This window comes from Gigantopelta aegis, chromosome 4 (genome assembly GCF_016097555.1).
Source record: "Gigantopelta aegis isolate Gae_Host chromosome 4, Gae_host_genome, whole genome shotgun sequence".
Classification (NCBI taxonomy): domain Eukaryota; kingdom Metazoa; phylum Mollusca; class Gastropoda; order Neomphalida; family Peltospiridae; genus Gigantopelta; species Gigantopelta aegis.
The window spans coordinates 26,596,881-26,616,806 of NC_054702.1; the positions used below are offsets into that span (position 1 = coordinate 26,596,881).

General features: G+C 39.0%; 2 protein-coding genes across 2 annotated transcripts; both read left to right on the plus strand.

The window, feature by feature from the left end:
- Positions 1–3,851: 3,851 nt before the first annotated feature.
- Positions 3,852–19,389, plus strand: LOC121370246. Its single transcript, XM_041495369.1, has 4 exons — positions 3,852–3,975; positions 9,268–9,371; positions 10,557–10,758; positions 19,160–19,389. Exons 2-4 carry the CDS (start codon positions 9,301–9,303, stop codon positions 19,274–19,276), a joined length of 390 nt encoding a protein of 129 aa, XP_041351303.1. The 5' UTR covers positions 3,852–3,975; positions 9,268–9,300; the 3' UTR covers positions 19,277–19,389.
- On the plus strand, positions 6,302–6,832 carry LOC121369767 (putative nuclease HARBI1). Its single transcript, XM_041494826.1, has one exon. The coding sequence runs from the start codon at positions 6,302–6,304 to the stop codon at positions 6,830–6,832; it is 531 nt and encodes a 176-aa protein (XP_041350760.1).
- Positions 19,390–19,926: the final 537 nt, after the last annotated feature.

Genomic DNA, 19,926 nt, shown 5'->3' on the forward strand with positions numbered 1-19,926 from the left:
AAGCCTTTATTACAGAATGGGCCTTTTTTTAATTATAAAATGGGCACCTATTTATTATTACAAAATGGGTCCGATTTTATTACAAAATGGGTACCTACGTTTATTACAGAATGGGTCGTTTTTTATTACAAAATGGGTACATATTACAAAATGGGTCGTTTTTTATTACAAAATGGGTACATATTACAAAATGGGTCGTTTATTACAAAATGGGCCTCAACAAGCGTCTCGATTACCTTATGTGATTATGGTGATCTTAGCGCTAAGGTCGCTTCGTGGAACGGGGCCCAGACCGTTCAACGAAAACATTGTAGCTAAGGTTAATTGTAGTGACTTAAGGTGAGTTTTACAACTGGCACCATACACGTTACAGCCATTCCACAAAGCAACCGTACGGTAGTCATAAGTGCCCCTTTACTGATTAAAATCTATTTGCGAAGAAGTGCGAATTAGTTATATAATAAATTGGTTACTGACTTTTCGGAACATCTTGTGTGTATTCATTGGTATCATACTATCGGACATCCATAAAGTTACTTTGTCAGTTTGTTTGCTAAGCGATAATAGCCGAATGCATAAGACATAAGACATGAGAGTTATCTCCCGTATTTTCGTGTGAAGGTCGTATGGCCTAGACAGTTTTTCATCGAATGCAGAGTTCCATAAAAGGTATTTGGCATTTATCCTATAACTTACCCATGATATCCATATTAAAAAATACTCGTGACGAATCCTCTATATATTAGATCCATTTTAACACAAACGGTTAGTATCCTTCTTTAAAAATAAGCAAATTATCATCTAATTGCAATTTGACATCTACGTTAGTAGCTGACGATCGTAGAAAAAAAGTTACGGTCGCGATGGTAGGTATTTACGACGATAGTATTGCCAAGATCGCTTCGCTGAACGGGGCCCTGGTCCGTAAAGTTATAACGTTCATAAGTTCTGCAATTTTGTCTCGCTTCTCCAAGTAAAAAGGCCAGATATACCGTAGGTAATACTTTTGCGATGGGCGGCGAAGGCGGAGGGAACGACGTCAACTTTAGCATTTAAGTTTCGCGTCTGGTTCAGTTTCTCCCAAACTATAATTCCTAGCTCAGTAAAACGTGATTTATAGTTACATCTATGGATTTTATTAACAATGCACCGAAAATGTTTATGGTAGGCGAAAAATATAATTGTGCGGTTTTCTTGTTTAATGAAAACATTATCAAAATAGACCTAAAGGTTAAGTCATGGTTTTATAATGTGTAGTGTGATGTATTCTACCCCTCTATGTAACGGGATCCGTGATTTATCAAGAAAGAGTTAAGCTAGATTATTGTCGACTCTTGCTGACGAATAGCTGACTCGCCCAGTCCTGCTTCTGTGCAAACCTAATTATAATTTTCAGTGAATTCAGTGTAGTTTTAACACACAGTTCATATTACATTTTGGTGCGCGTTCTTTCAACGCTTTTTCTTTTACGTTTATCGTAGAAATATTTTATTAGTCGGAAACATCTTACACTGCAGCAAACTCAGGAATGTCCCTTTAATTAAAAAAGAGAAGACATTCAAGTATTTCACTACAGGGTACATTTACGATGACAACGTGATTTAAATCGATGAAACCATTTTTACTTCAGTAAATCGAAGCACAATAACACGGAAGTGACGAGTGTCGAATGCAACCAAAACATTTAAAACACCCTATGCTAACTTTTCTTGTCAGGACTGATAAATTAAAATGTCTTGTTTGTTTCTTTTTTCTTCTTATTTTTCATCTTAATTTTTGTTATTATTGTTGTTCAACTTTTATAATGGAATCCCGATATGCCGAGGAGCATGAGAATAGAAGGCGGCGACGACCCGGCCTTGACTTGTTTAAACCCGTAGCGTCTTTATATTTGCGTTAAATTATTTGTTTAAAAAAAAGGGGGGGGGGGGGGGGGGGGGGGGGGGGGGGGGGGGACGTGAGCAGTAACATTAAAATACAAGGCGTGGGGGAATGCTATCAATGTACCATAATTTTATGCACTAAAGGTTACAAAACTATAGCAAGATACAGTCGCCTGTGCAAAAATTATGCAGGCAGTGGTTTAGTTTGTGGATTGCGAAGTTTATGGGGGCAGAGAGTAGAGCCATTTTACCCTGGAATACATATTGGAAAAAAGTTTTCCATAATGTGTTATAGATTCTGAAGTCATACATACACATTGTACATTATAATCATGTTAATCATTGGAAAATATGTCAGCTTTGAGGGTGTAATTTTAATATGTTGAGATTATATTTTAAAATGTTATATGGTGATTATATGGTGCCACAAATTGGGAGATATATCTTGCTGCCAAAAAATCAATAAAAAAAAATATTAAAAAAATCCCATAATTGTTGACGTTTATAATAACACAAGGAATATGCACACTTTAAAAGCAATTCGCTGCATTAAAAAAAAAACAAGTAAGAAAAACTAGGTATTTTGAAGAAAAAGTAGGAAAAATAGGACAAAGACCAAAAAGTACGAAAAAGTAGGATCGCTGGACAGCCTGTAAAATATTTGCCAATTAAACCAGTACAATACAATGTTTAAATAAATTATAAACTCTGGTGTTGTGGCAACAACTGTGGGGAATCAAACTTGAAGCTTCTGGCCCCCACAACCCAATCTCACCCCCATTAGTTATCCTACTGTCAGCACAAAATGTACTCACAAAGATTTATCTGTTCTAGATGCATAGGCAGATAACAAATAGTGCTATTATAAGACAACCCATGCCTACAGAACAATAATAATTATACATAATAAAAATTTAATAAAAACAAAAAATGTATGTAAAAACAAAAAGGCAAAATTATATATTACACTAGTTTAACATGAAACTAAACCACAGATTGCAGTTCGCATAATTTGTTTAATATTTATTATAAAAATATTTCCTAACATTTTCTTTTTTCTCAAAGAGAGGGTCTTTCATCCCCTGCCCCAGTTTTACTTTCGCATATCAGTTAAAACTGTTCTATTATTTCTATCATTCTGTTCTCAATATCAAGATGCAATGTAATTTGTTTAATAGTTTGTCTTCAGAATCTCATTTTCGACATCTAATCAATGACTCCAAATCCATTGGTTCATTTGCTGAAATATATAAAAACAAACATGTTAAGTATTTCACATCCATTTGAAGACGTATATTCGTCTGTAACTTAATTACATATTGTTTTATTAATTTAAAGTTTAATTTAATTTCAGGAAAACATTTTTTTTTAACAGGAAACAAATTATAAAATTAAAAGTATACCAGTACATTAAGAAAAGTAGTAAACAATGTATTAATTAAATACCAGTATGTCTGTTTCAGTCGACTGCGGAGTTCTTGACGTAAAGAATGGTTCTCTCGTGTCAAACTCGACCACGGTCGGCAACCGAGGAACAGTCGAGTGTGACGAGCTCTTTCAGTTCTTTGGTAACGACGATTCAGCGGTCTGTCAATCATCTGGGATGTGGGCAGGACCCGATGGACAATGTCTACAGGTGGAGTGGAGAAATTGGGTGATCTTATTTTATTATTATTATTAAAAAGTAATTACGTGTATATGGATATGTTCCTACTGAAACTAGTTCTAAAACGTTTTTCACAGACCACTTTACGAAATACGTTTTAGTTAATATCCACTGTTTGTTTGTTGTTCTAGTCTATAATTATATTCGTGTTTATATCCAGTTACGGTTCATGCACGCTATCCTGCGCACCCACTACATATCAGCCTTAATTTCGATGGATAAACGACTACATGAACGACTGTTCTGTTTATATTGCTTTTTAAACCGAACAGTCACGAACATTTGCACATTTATTTTCAGTTGTTTTAGATACAGTGGCGGACGTGACAGCTGTGGTAGTGGAACTCATAAAGTGTGCCACTGGTGGTGCAGGATATACTCACTTTTCGCGAACACCTGATATTATGACTGTTTTGGCAGGGATCCGTAAGTCACAACTGAGTCATAACTTCTGTGCCAAACTGCATACAATGAGCATGCCCTAAGGTATATTAAAAGTTGTGATATGCAGACACTAAACGCTGGAGCGAAGGTATATTGCTTGCCATTAAGGGAAAACTGACTATTGGAAAGTTGAAGTTGTCCCCTTTGGCATGAACACCAGTGTCACTTTGAATCTCTATGTACAGATCGAGGTAGGAAACTGAATACCCTTAGACGTTTCTTTTATTTTTAACTTCTGTGGGTAAATCAATAGACGGTAATCAGTAATCCAACTATTATTCAATGATATAAGGTCATCAATACAGAGGAGTGTACAGTTAAACGTTTTATTTAGATTCCTATATTTTCGTGGTGTTTTTTGCGAATTGGGTATTAAAAACCCAAACCCAAACTAACCCAAGAACTAACCTACAAGTAGTTGCAACTCAGGACGTCGAATTTGGTTTTAGGGGGTAGGTATGGTGATGATTGTTGTGAGGTCAGCATTGACACGAAATATCACATTTAATTACATAACCCTCCTGTGTAATTATGCATTTATCTTTTTTTTCAAAATGGCATCCATTAAGTTTGAATACATATATATATATATATATATATATATATATATATATATATATATATATATATATATATATATATATGTATATTTATATGTGATATAATAGGTAGCTTAACCATCCAATGTAATCAAAGTATGTGATATTTGTCCGATCACATACTTTCATAATTTGACAACTTATATACATATATATATATACATACATACATATATATATATACATACACACACACACACACATACATATATATATATATATTATATATATATATATATATATATATAGATATAGATATATATAATTAAATTTTCCTTGCGTCTATACATTTTACGGCAATCTGATTGACCAGAGGTGCTTACTTTTTTGGTTCTTATCTTGATGAACCGAAAAACATGCCACGCCTACTACCCCCCCCCCCCCCCCCCTCCGTCACTGACTCGCACTACTTTTGTGCAACAAGCCGGATTATTCAGGCAATCATATTTAGATAGTTTGAAGAAAACAAACGTGAAAGCTACAAAAGCAATAAAAAAAGTATAAGATAAATTCATGGAAAATGCTATAGCAGAGTAGACATGTAGATCTATACGCATTGATATATTAAAAAAAAGAAAAAGAAAAAAAACCCCTCTTCGCCAGTCATGACATGAGACTCGGCCAGTGGCCAAAGAAATCATGTACGAAACTTCATGCCTGTAACTTGTTCTCCAGGTGTTGGCGAAAATTAAACGGTTCCACCGACAGCATAAATGTTAGACACGTTCCCTTCATTCACATTCACAAAATATAAAACTAAACACGAATAGGACAATTTCTTCCAATATAACTAAATGTTCCGTAAAAATGCACAGCAGCTAGAGGAAATGGCGTCGCTTATCAAAATTCAAATGACGTCATTTACAAAAAATCATGGGATTCAAATAATAGTGAATGAAAGTTTGCATTCTTACGCGACATAGGTATCAATGAAGTTTACACAAACAATACTACAGGCGTGTTTAAAGCTAAACAAAATAAATTCAGTTATGTATGCATATAAACTTTTGAAAGACGCGCTAAGTGGAGTCATACAGTGTGCACATCGTTTTTTCGGTCCATACTTGCATGAACCAAACAAATAATACATTATTTTTATTCCTAATATATGATATTGACGATACCGAAACACACGAGGGTAATAATCTCTTTATCATATAATCTCAAGCTGAATACAGTGCGTTTGTGTAAACTGTATATGCAACTTCCAGTCAGCCATTACCAGATATTCAAATGACTAAAGATTAGAATATGTGACGCGATGTCTTTTTCAATGGGAATGACGTCAAATTCAAACCCTACAGTCCATGGGCCAGAGACCTAAACCCTCCCCGCTCTAGGGATTTTTGGAGACAAGTATTTTAGATACCTCATTATATATCACTTTAATATCTGCTTATCTGCAGCAAAAATGTTGGTGGAATAAAAAGAAAAAAAGATCGCCATTTGATCACTGTGTTCAAGATTTTTGCGTTTGTCACGGGTCAAATTTTACTGAACCAATGTTTAGAAGTCATGTATATATGACCAAAACTAGCTACAATAATATAACACAAACAAAGAATTATCAGAAAGTTTACTAGCAAAGAAGATCTTGCTGGGTGCGGCCTTGGCTGCATGCCGAAAGACGACTTCTATATGGCCATTATGACCGACTGCTGGCTGAGACGAGGACGGAAGATCAACAGTCATTCTTCAATTTCCTGAGAATGCGTCCTGAGATGTTTGATGAACTGCTGAATAGAGTTGGTCCTAGAATTACCAAAGAAGACACCAACTACAGGAAAGCATTGGAACCAGGCTTGAAACTCGCTGCAACTATACGCCACTTAGCATCTGGTGACACGTATTCAACCCTCCAGTATGACTTCAGAGTTGCCCGCAACCCATGTTCCGTGTTCATACCAGAAGTCTGCCAGGCCATTGTTGATATATTGAAAGGTGAAGTAATCTCCTGTCCAGTAACACCAGATGGATGGCGTCCACTTGCTGATGAATTCCTGAAGAGATGGAATGTCCCACATGCCAGTGCCGCCACTGATGGAAAACATGTTGCTGTCAGAAAGCCACCCGGCTCTGGCTCCTTGTATTTTAATTACAAGGGTTTCTTCTCTGTGGTGCTAATGGCTTTGGTCGATGCAGACTACAAGTTTGTGTGTATTGAAGTTGGTGGACACGGATCGATGTCTGATGCACATATTTACAATGCGTCAGAATTAATGGTAGTGTTTGTAAGATGAAACTATTGGCTTCCCAGATCCAGATCCTATGCCCAATGACGATCGAGACATGCCGTACGTCCTGTTGGACGATGATGCCTTTGGGCTGAGAACCTACCTAATGAAGCCATTCTCCCACAGAGGTCTGACTGAAGAGGAGTTAATAGCCAACTACAGAATATCCAGAGGGAGGCGAGTGGTCGATAATGGATTTGGCATACTTGCTCAGCGGTGGCAGCTACTACTCACCACAATGATGCAAGGTCCAAATACAGTCAGACTCATCTTTGAGACTTGTGTGTGTCTTCACAATCTTATGAGAAGAAGATACGCTGCATCGCAGAATGCCCAACTTGACATGAAAGATGACGAACATAATCTCATCGCAGGCATGTGGAGAGAAACTATCAATATGCAGGACCTTGATATAGTGAGAGGACCAAACAGGGACACCATACCAGCAAAAAAGCAGAGGGAGTACTTGAAGCTGGATCTGTGTCATGGTAAAACAGAATAATCAGACTCCCACAGTAATGGCAACAAACCAGAGTTCTTTTCAGAACTCACCAAAGGTGTCAACCTGCAGGACCATTTATAGTGACGTGGCGGACGTCCGGAGAGATACAGTATAGACGTAGCTACGAGTCTCAATCTGCGCGAACGTAGCGGTAAACCTTCAAACGCCGCACGCACCATGTCCTGCGCGCACGTAGAACTCAGTGGAAACTCTGCCAACGCAACAGGAACTTAGCAAAGGACGTGGCGCGGACGTAGCATGAACGGGACACTTTCACATTTTCCTTCATGTTCTCGAAGACCACGACGTTGTCGCGGAGTCCCAGCACTTTTTTAGAACTTCAAAAAAAATTGTTCCTGTCCAAAACAAGTCCTTGTTGGCGTTAAAATACCTCATGCAGGATGAATTACCGAGACAGTGCCATTTTAGCGTATCTTAAAATTATACATAGGAAATGTTTTGTAGGTTTGTTTTGTGGACCCCCCCCCCCCCCCCCCCCCCCCCCCCACACTGCTTCTGAAGAGTGACATTGTTTCTGTTATATCATCAGTTTACATATCTGCGTCAAGGGACGGTTCATCTGACACTTGAAATGTATGATTATCATCACTGTCATTTACACTCTGAGATGCGAATAACAACGTCTTCCAAAATCGCTTTTCTCCTTTCTTTTGTGATGATCTCTGCTGTGCTGGTGTTGGAAATGCCTTGTTGGATGCAGGATTTACATCCATAGGTTTTGATATGGAAGATGCTTTCTTAAATGGATTGAGGAAACATTTATTTGTGCAATTTGTAAAGTCTGAGGTACGACGATTACACAGCCTTTTGCCAGAACTGGATCTTCTAAGTGTCAAGACGGGAAACAACTTTCCTCTTTCGTAATTGGTAAAGGCCTAATTTAACTGGCCTCTTTTTGTATCTCCCCATTACTGAAAAAACAAAACAAACACACCTTAAGTTGAAAAATATAATCACGATATTTTAGGGGTACAATTTCAAATATAATTTTTTGAAGTAAACGAAATCTTGGCTTAAACCCGGGGGAGCAGACGAAGATGTGCCTAAACTATAAGAAATGTCTTGAATGAGCAATTATAAAATGACTTTCCAAAAAACATATTTGAATAATTTAGCTCCCAGGGTGTACAAGCTTTCATCATGACAGTTTTAAAGTATATAAATATAACTTATTTCATTAAAATAACACCAAATATTTTGATCATGTTTATTTTGACCGTCAAAACAACGAGGTTTTTCTTCAATAGCTTTTTTTTAGTTGAACAAAATCGAGAATTACGTAAACAGATGGATAGAGTATTCATTCTAGAGCCGTACCGCAATATTATTTTAATCAGAAAGGTATTCAGCATGCAGCTGGAAGACAAAATGTACTCACCGTCGTGTATGGAAGCGAGCTTTATCCGCCATTTTGGTAGTGGTATACGAAGTTCAAGCACGTGTCAACGGTTTAGGTTGGACCCCTTCATAACGGAGACCTGGATTGTAATAAACATTAAAACCTGAATTGTGGCTGAAACTTTCATGATTTCTAATAAATCATTATATCTAATTTAATATGTAATCAAAATTGTTCTGTATTATACCTAGTGTCAATTAACATTTTCGAAATTACTGCACTGATCTGAGTTCCGTTTAGAAACAGTGTACTCAATATACCTGTCTTAAATTGTAATAAAGAAATTCTTTCCAGAATTCTCTTAACATAAGATAACGTTATTCGACACACACACACACACACACACAAACACACACACACACACACACACACACACACACACACACACACACACACACACACTTTAATGAACAAACGATTAAATCAGAACAGTCAGTGAATTAATTAATGAACAGACGAATGATAATAAAAATAATAATATTTGAAACAAAGTAAAACAGATGTAATGTTTTCATTCAGACTGTTCCAGGCCTGGCCAAGGATTTGGTGGCAATGCTTCCTGAGCCAATAAATGATGGTTGGGAAATGGTTTTGAATGGCATACCAGAACCAGTCAAGAAACTGTAAGGAATTTTTAACTACTATTATCAGTTTCATTTACTTATAGCACAGAACCCTTTTCATGTTTAGAGTATCAATGGCTGTATCGTCAGTGTTGTCCACATGTTTGTAGTAGCCAAAACTTGATTTCTCCTAATAATTCTGTATGTACTAATATGAATAATTTCGTATGTACTAATGTGTGTGTGTGTGTGTGTGAAATAAAACTGGTTACTGTCGTAAGATATCGGCTTTATCCTGCGAAGGTTAGAATGGCGAATGCAGCGAGGCTCTGCTTGATTTATATAATATATTATACTTCGCCCCACAGCTCCTGACACTGTGGTTTTATCCGACGCCATATAACCGTAAATAAAATGTGTTGAGTGCGTTGTTAAATACAACATTTCCTGTGATTTTACGAAGAAATTGCAAAAAATGTTCAGGATGTAATCGAAATGTTTCCACTCTTAAGTATAAAAGACAGCTGTGAAATGTATTGTTATCATTCATGAGCTATTATGACGACTGTGCTAACAAAGGGAGTATGGTTAAAGTTAGTTTTGTTTAACGACACCACAGGAGCACATTGATTAATTAATCATCGGCTATAGGGTGTCAAACATTTTGTAATTCTGACTCGTAGTCATTCGAGGAAATGCGCTACATTTGTTTCTAATGCAGAAAGGGATATTTTATATGCACTTTCCTGTGGACATGAGATCACATACCACGGCTTTTGTCCAGTTATGATGCACTGGTTAGAACGAGAAAAACAATTCAGCTGAATGGATCCACTGAGGTTGTTGGATACCTGTGATGCAAGCACCTCAAGCTAGCACTCAACGGACTGAGCTAAATTCCTCCGCCAAGGGAGTATGGCGTCATATTAATGCGAGTTGATGATGTGAGGTCATCAGACAAACGTTTCAGACTGATATGTTGTGGTTAAAACGTCCATCATCATTTTCTCTTGTTAATTTGTAGTGTTAAAGTATATTTAACACACGAAACAAACAGGGCAAATATGATGGTGATGGTGCATATTCTTGAAAATATCAAAGTTAAATTGGTTAGTATGAATGCAGTATATGAACAAAACAAATACCACAGAACCCATATCTAAGCAAGGCCAGAAACAAAAAATGTGTCACTATTAAAATGTAATTTATGCGTTTCTTGTAAATGATAAGTTAATTATTTTTCAGAGTTCGTGTTAATATTGGAACGTCAAAGGACCTGTATGTGGTATTTAGTGCGCGGTTAGATGCCAAACATCTGGTTTTCAACAGCCTTGTATCTGGCGTCTGGGAAAGAAAACACGGCATTTACGTCAACACTGACATTTTCCCATTTACAGTTAATAGTCCCTTCGAGCTTAGGATAGCCTACCAAAACAGCACGTTTACGGTAATGCTACTTTGTGATAATTGTCTAAATAATAAGTGATAAATATCTCAGGGTGAATCTAGGATTAAATCAGTGGAGGTGGGTGCTATGAATGTATTCTTATGAAGATTTTGTCCTAAACCTTAAAAACAAAATGTATCCAGGTCTTGGCTCGTGTGTCGTCTAGCGTTAATGTCACATAACAGAATAACGCTAGAGGACACGCCAGCTACGTCCGTGTATGAACCAACCGCATGCTTGTGCACCCACCTGCTTTTCCTGGAAACCGGCCTCGGTGGCGCAGTGGTTAAGCCATCTGACTACAGGCTGGTAGGTACAGGGTTCGCAGCCCGGTACCGGCTCCAACCCAGAGCGAGTTCTTAAGTGCTCAATGGCCACTACACCATTTTCTCTCTCACTAGCCACTAACAACTAACCCACAGTCCTGGACAGATAGCCCAGATAGCTGAGGTGTCAGCCCAGGATAGCGTGCGTGAACCTTAATTGGATACAAGCACACAAAATAAGATGAAATGAAATGTCCTGAAAAGCTTAGCTGTGAGAACCCGTGCACAAAACATGCTACAGTTGTCAAGAGTAGAACATACTGTTTTCCAGTCTTTGAAAAGGCAAGGAATATTTAAAACAAAAATAATAACCTGCAGCACTGCTATGTAGTGGCTAAAATATAGTTACTGCCACACTTGGTTTTGGGTCAGCAAGAAAACTCATACGAGTTCTTGTTACGAATAGTGCCCACAACCTTGACGCAAAAATGTCGTAAATAGTCCTGAAATTATTTTACCTCATATATAAATATATTGTCTACTTTCAAACTGTAAAAGCAATCCACCACTGGTTCTATGAATTTACATATACCTGTTATCTTGGACTAAGAGAGTACGAGCATTATTTATTTCGTTCTTTTTCGCAGTGATTTCTCGAAAATGACTGATGATGTAATTTAAAATGTACAGGGTTTTATATATATATATATATATATATATATATATATATATATATACTAAAACGCAAAAGAAACGCAGGTCCTGAAAATGCGAAAGAATTGCACTTTGTAAAGCAGTATCTTTGGTGGAATTGAACCTCAACTGTGTTAAAGGACATGGCACACACCCACACCGCAGTCCCACCTGCGTGTCAATTTCATTACCTGTGTGACGTCACGAATTCTCAAAACACGTTGTTTGCACGTGCTGGATCATCCGTATCATGAATCCAGTGCAAACACACTCATTGAAATGCTTATAAAGCCTACACACCTGGATTTAATCGCATAAATTCAATTTGAGTAGTGACAGACAACAGAATCACATTTTAAAAATGCCGCGACTGACGCAACTCCAGCGAGGGATGGCCATCGGGATGTTGCAAGCCGGACAGACCCGTACTGCTGTAGCCAGACAATTGGGATGTCATGTTTCGACAATCGCACGCCTTTCTCAACGTCACCAAATCACTGGATCTGTGAACGATCGACCACGCACCGGCCGCCCGAGGGTGACAACCGCAGCCCTAGACCGGTACATCCGGGTGATCCACCTTAGGAATCAGATGCTGCCAGCAGCTAACACCGCTCACCAGGTGCGTGGTCCACGTGGTCCAGTGTCCGCCGATACCGTCCGACGCCGTCTGAGGGCAGCAGGACTCCGTAACCGCCGTCCTTATGTGGGACCAATATTGACCCCTCGGCACCGCCAACAACGTCAACAGTGGGCGCAACAACATCAAAGATGGCGACGTGGCCAGTGGCAACAAGTTCTGTTTACTGATGAGAGCCGTTACAATCTTTCCAACGCTGATGGCCGAATCCGAGTATGGCGACGTCGACATGAACGTTACTCCGACTGCTGCGTTCTGCAGGCCGACCGATGGGGCGGGGGTAGTGTGATGGTGTGGGGTGGGTTCTCATTCAACCACAGAACACAACTTCATGTGTTCAGACAACGCGTTAATGCCGCCGTGTACCAAAATGACGTCATCAACAATCACGTCGTTCCCTTCTTTGCCGCTCACCCACGTGTGCGCTTGCTGCAGCAAGACAATGCCAGGCCGCACACTGCCAGGGCAACACAGGCGTTGCTGGCTCAGCACAACATCCCAACGTTGCCGTGGCCAGCCTTATCACCGGACATGGCGCCTATCGAACACGTCTGGGATGAAATCGGACGTCGCCTTCAGGCTCGCGGACAACCTCAGAATATGCAGGCGCTGGAGGCAGCATTGGTCCATGAATGGAACTCACTCCCTCAGGCATTCTTTCAACGGCTTGTCAACTCAATGAGGAGACGTTGCACTGCCTGTTTGAATGCCCAGGGTGGTCACACGCGATACTGACTTTGACAATGCTACAGGTCGTCTCTTTCACATTTTTAACATGGACCCCCACCCTACTTTATGACATGAAACAATAGCCAAAAAGGAATTCAATCAAACATTTCCAACACCAATGTGTGCCGAATTGGTGTAGCTCCAAAATAAATGTTGAAATCTTCATTTCGTTTTGTTTTTTTAATATTTTATATCCAATTTAATGAGAACCTGCGTTTCTTTTGCGTTTTAGTATATATGCTTTCTCCTCATAACCCCAATCATTCAACTCTGCGCATGCCTCAAAATGAGTTATAAAATCAATCCAAGGAGCTGATCCATCATATGTTGAGGGATGTACTAATATTTTCCTGTTCGAGCCGGTATTCTTGGTATATTGGGTCTTAGAACTGAGCCAAATCCCCGTTGTGGTGCTCGGAACTCATCTCCATAATCAGTATGTGTACTCGCCCCCCAAGGAAAGCGGTAATTATCGCTAGACGCTTGCAAACGATCCATATGTCTTTGAAGTGAAGCCACTTCATCCCTGGCTTCACTTACGTTGTGTGATATATAGTTTCCTTCTTCGCCATTCTGGGGCTCATTTAACACCCTATCAAATGAACGTTCATTGTGTCCCACAGAAAGCATCTAAGTCCCCGCAGACAAGTGTGGTACTGCCCTGGCCGGTATTTCGCGTTTACGTCTTAGCTCGGCCTTCCCATCTGGCCGTTCTATTTCAGTGTCTGTGTCACGGGGATCCTATAATACCCGTAACTGAATAAAACACGATTATCCTAACTGTATATCTATTAGATCTATTCTAATCACTTCACCGTGATACACACACACGTGTGATAATTGAGAAACGCTGCCAGGGGAACTTAATTAATAAAGGAATTACAACTCTATTCCTAACTGGTTAATTTTTAATTAACCTTTAACTACTCATTCAGTAACCTTGTAATACAGAATTAATACTGGTACCTATCACAATAAAGACAATAACCTACAGTTTACCTAGGTCCTCTAGGATTACCGGCTAAATTTATATTACCAAATACTCGTATAAAATATCAGACAGTGAAGCCTACAATTTACTTCGTCAGATTACCGGAAACACTGTCTAAATAATATTGGTATAATACAGTATTAACATATTTAAAGTCACATCAATCACATCAAGGTTATACAACAGAGCAGAAAAATATATTTACCATGTCCGGACTGAACTTATATAGATCGTTCAGTGGACGACGTCCGTTTCCCCTGGATACTTCCAATGTTTCTCCTCGATATATCTAAAATCCTAGCTATTTATTCAAACATCTGAGAGACAGCGAATATCGCCTGGGGGCACAACGCGGTACCTCACCTATCATGTGATATTCCCACAACTCCCAGAGACGGTATTTTTTTCTTAGATGGTCAAACTTACTGTCGCCAGTTCGCTAGAAATACCAGGTCGTAAACCGCACTATCGGAGGTATTACGTAACTACTGGCCACATGGCCTCCACACCTGGTCTAAATGTGTATTAGGGGGTACGGTCGCGCGGAGGTATTACGTAACCAAGTTGCACACGGCCCTCTAAAACAATTAACATCGCCACAGGCGAAAAGATAAGAGCATGTTCCGTCACAGTCTGACGAAGCTCTGGCCTCTCCATCGTTCTCACCGATAGTAATAGATTCCACCGTAGGCCAGTCTGTTCGGTCCTGACTTCTAGTGGTCATTCTAAATCTAGGTGCTTTAACACCTTCGTCGCCTGACATGTCTGAACACGTAAAGTTCAAAAACAAGTTCTGTATTCTTGTGATCCCATTTTTTCTAATTTTCCTGTAGGTTCAATCTTCAGAAATCCAAATTCAAGCAATCCCACCGCTGCCACCAATTTTTGTAGCGGGGTTCACTCCAATTGCACGATGCCAATTAGTGGTAGCGTGAGGCGCCGCACAATTGCCTTTCGCCCCGTCACCAAACAGTAGTAGTAAAACGTGTCCGAGCTGGAAACGTTCCCTCCAGGGTCTTAGAAAGGTTAAGGTTCGCTTATTTTATTCCCCAGAACCTTCTAGCTATTAAAGCTATCCCGTAAAACTGTAACACAAGTACAATACAACAAACCAGTTAAATGTAAAGAAAACAACTCTTTTATGTCAAAAAACTGAATATTGTGTAGTTCACAGTAATCAACGATCGAACGCGAATCGCGATGATGTCTCTTTAACAATCTGACACAACGGTCTTGTTACTCTGCGTTCCAACAATGTGCACGAGAATATGCACCACACACTAAAACTCGAACCGGAAAATTACACTGGTAGCGTCTAAACAACACCGTAACTTGGATCTTGAACACCCACTGGTCGCGTGTGTATTCATCTGTACAATTGGGTCGGGGCTGTCAGTCGGTAGGGCGGATCCAGAGGTACTGTCGGTCCACACGAGGCCTGTGTAGTAGATAATCACTGCAGAGCTGAAGAGAGAGTAGGCAACGCCTAGTAGGCGCCCTGTGGTCAAGCCGTTGTCCCTCGGGTCCGCTAAAGTGGATATCCAATCCGTTGGTCCCTTACGGAAGTACCGCACCTCTAAATTTCATCTGTCTAGGGGCAGTCAGCAATGAACAGAATGGAGACGGCCTTCCAATCCTCAATCCGAATCAAGTGTACGTCAAGGGGTCGTCAGTGGCTTCCCAGATAACCCTGCGACTTACTGGTGCGACGCCGCGCCTTACCCCTGCGCCTATCTTGGGCCACTCCCTAGCACCTCTTAATCCGTGTCGGTCGATACAGTTAACGTATGGAAGGCAGATCCTCGGGGATTAAACCACCTTCAGGAAGTTAGTGTTATAACAGCACAGCATCAATTCTATATATCATGTGCAACCCTGATCCCAAAATAAGATGAGTGGAAGTCAGTGGCGTTTCAAAGAACCCTGCGACTTACTGGTGCGACGCCGCGCTTTACCCCTGCGCCTATCTTTGGCCACTCCCTAGCTCCACTTCGTCTATATACTAGTATTCCAAAACTCAGTATTTATAACTTCCACAATTCTCTCCTAATGCAGTGCGCACTAATTGTACGTAATCTTGTTCTACCGCGTTTCCTAACGCAATGCGTTCTGTCCCGCGTTTCAAATGCAGTGCGTTCTCTGCTAACACAGTGTTCGCTATCTGGACGAAATCTAGGATGGCTGCGTTTTCTAACGCAGTGCGTTCTTTCCTTACTCAATGTAGATCACTGCGTCTCTTAGCCCGAGTACTCTGACTGTAAGAGAGCTAGACGGACATTTGGACATAAACACGCTCTCATTACAGTCAGAGACCAACCTATGTCTTTTTTTGGCAATTCCTGACTACCAAACGGTAGGCAACGAGTCCCGCTCTAATACCACAACAATCCTATGTTTGACGTCAAATACCTTTACATCAATCATTTTCGAGTTAAGTGATACAAAAAAATCCACATATTAATCACTAATACACTTACTACAGAAAGAAACCCGACAGCACCCACATTCAGCTACGCTTCGTGACACTCCGTCGCTACAATTGCAAAGCTCGGCAATCTATTTCGAGACTGGGCGATTCCGCCTTGTACAGCAGTTACAGGGGTCATCTCATAAGAGGAGGCAGTACGTAGCACATACTTTTGCCGTATCCTGTCGATAACACCCCAAATGTATCCTTCAAATTCAAAATGGAATCAATAATGTGTAATTGTTTTGGTTTAATGACGTAATGAAATCCAAATTCATCCAAAACGGCATTAGCCAACTCTTCCATGTTGTAACTTCGCTTGATATGAGACGGCCCCTGTAACTGCTGCACAAGGCGGAATCGCCCAGTGCGCGATCACGTGGTCTACGTCTCGAAATAGATCGCCGAGCTTTGCAATTGTTGCGACAGACTGTCACGAAGCGTAGCTGAATGTGGGTGCTGTCGGGTTTCTTTCTGTAGTAAGTGTATTAGTGATTAATATGTGGATTTTTTTGTATCACTTAACTCGAAAATGATTGATGTAAAGGTATTTGACGTCAAACATAGGATTGTTGTGGTATTAGAGTGGGACTCGTTGCCTACCTTTTGGTAGTCAGGAATTGCCAAAAAAAGACATAGGTTGGTCTCTGACTGTAATGGGAGCGTGTTTATGTCCAAATGTCCGTCTAGCTCTCTTACAGTCAGAGTACTCGGGCTATGCGTCTCTTAACGCAATGCGTTCCCAATAAACGCACGGTACTGCGTTCTCTACATGCTTTGGGCGCAATGTAGGTCACTGCGTTTCCTAGCGCAATGCGTTCCCAATAAACGCACGGTACTGCGTTCTCTACATGCTTTGGGCGCAATGTAGGTCACTGCGTTTCCTAGCGCAATGCGTTCCCAATAAACGCACGGTACTGCGTTCTCTACATGCACTGGGCGCAATGTAGGTCACTGCGTTTCCTAACGCAAAGTGCACTCAGTAAAACGCACGGCACTGCGTTCTCTACATGCACTGGACGCAATGTAGGTTACTGCGTTTCCTAACGCAAAGTGCACTCTTCGACCTATGCTTCCCACGAATAAATCCTGGTTTCCAATCTGTTGTTGCTGTCTTCAGTCTTCGGGGTCTGCTGGAAGCGCAAACCCCCGATTAATTTGGTGTCCCGCCTTTTATACCCTAAGAGCCGGGTGGATTACGTCATATAACATGACGTCAACGAACATTACGTCATTTCTTTCCGAGTTTCTCCGAAGACACGTCGGCAGGCGACGTCAAAATACCAAACACGGTTTAAATTCACAATTAAAATCTAATTAATTCTAGAATAACTTCTGATTAATAATAAATATTTCTTAATTTAAATCCTACATTTTAACGTGGAGATACTGTTCTCTTTGAATTTATACATACAAAAATATTTAATTCTTCGCATCACTAATGTAAACAAAAATGTATAGTCTACGACAAATAAATTAGCCTATTTTGTTTATAATCTTTAAACTGTTTCTAAACATATGAAGAACATCAAAAATGACTTAATAATACTAATAAAATATTAAGATAAATAACAATTATGATTATTTGTGTATAAAACATTATCAATCACTTATTATTATTTTATTAAAGAGAACAGTACTCACTTTTAGAAAATTCCATCGTGCCCCGAATTCAATTCAAACCACCATTATAGTCCATCATCAGAACACAGCAGCTTTTAACCATAATAAACAACTCACACACACTCCATTAAGTATAAAAACCCCCACCAAAAACACTATTTTGAGACCTTGGGCCGCAACAATATATATATATATATATATATATATATATATATACATACATACATAAATACATACACACATATACATATACATATATATATATATATATATATATATATATATATATATATATATATATATATATATATATATATATATATATATATATATAATGGATAACCACGAGGTCACGCATACATTCTCTGTCAAAGTTAAACTGGTTACAGTATGTGAAAGCCTTTATGGGTTTCCCCCCTGCTGTAACCTCACCGTGGTGCAGGGGTGTAATATTCTCTTTGATAATGGCCAATACAGCACAAAATTGAAATGTTGAGTAAAAGTCAGTATCTATCTGTGATATTTGTGTTTTTGCACAGTTCTTTACACACTGTTTTTATTTAAATCTTGAATTTTGGTATTGATGTTGATCATCACTTTATTTGCTTGCATTACCATAGTTTGACACCCAATAGCCGATGTATTTTTCGTGCTGGGGTGTCGTTAAACATTCATTCATTCATTCATTCATTATGGGTTTCCTTGATTTTCACTTAAACATTTTTATTCAGAAACACCAGTCGGTCAAGTGGAATAAGTTATTGCTTAATATAAACCTCGTGTTGGTGCAACATATATAGGCGCCGTCGACCAGTCACATTGTAGCATTAGAAATCATTATGAATTGTAGTAACGAATGCATTTCATAAATGAGTTTTCATATGAATATGCCTCTGATAATTCCTTATTATTATTATCATCATCATCATTATAAACATTATCATTATTATTATTGTTGTTGTTTCAACTGTTATTTTTTCTTCTGATTACAGTTTTCTGTCAATGGAGGATTCATTTACAACTACACAATAACACACCCAGTGGTGATTGTGGACCGAGTGCTTATTTGGAAGAAGCTTTTTGTTGAGATACTGAAATTTATCTATTAAACAGTTCACACTTTCTATTGCTAAAGACTTATATATGCTGATAACTGTGAGTAGCATCTACGAAAAAGAAAGTTCCAATTTCAGTAACAGTAAAAGAGGATACAAACATGTATTTTTACCTAGAAAAATTAAAGCTGGTCAAAATTGTCCCAGTGTTATATTTGATTTGTTGTAAAGGTTTTTGCAACGGAAGTATTGTGTCTTGACAAAACAGACTCAAGATTAATATAACGTGTTTTTGTAATTTGTGTAAGCAAGTATAATTCCATTCAATATTCTATTGACGTATGGGTGGTATATTACGTTATGTCTTTCTGAAGGGGAACTAAATTTGCATGACCTCATAATAAATTCCCTTAAATAAAACAACGCAATCTAATGCAAGTCGTTTTTGTTTTTAGAACGCTGGGCAACTTTCAAAGTAAAGTCGTTTGGAGACCTTTATTGGTTAAAAGGATACTCCATTGTAAGATATGAAGACAAAATCCAGTTTGGGCTTCTTACAAATATTAAGACGACCAGAAACACATTGAATATACAGACACTGATATTCTAAACAAGAAAATATATTTAATATGTAAGTTTAATCGTAGAACTATTTTATTATTTGGAAACATCTTACAATGCAGCAAATTCAGGAATGCCTCTTT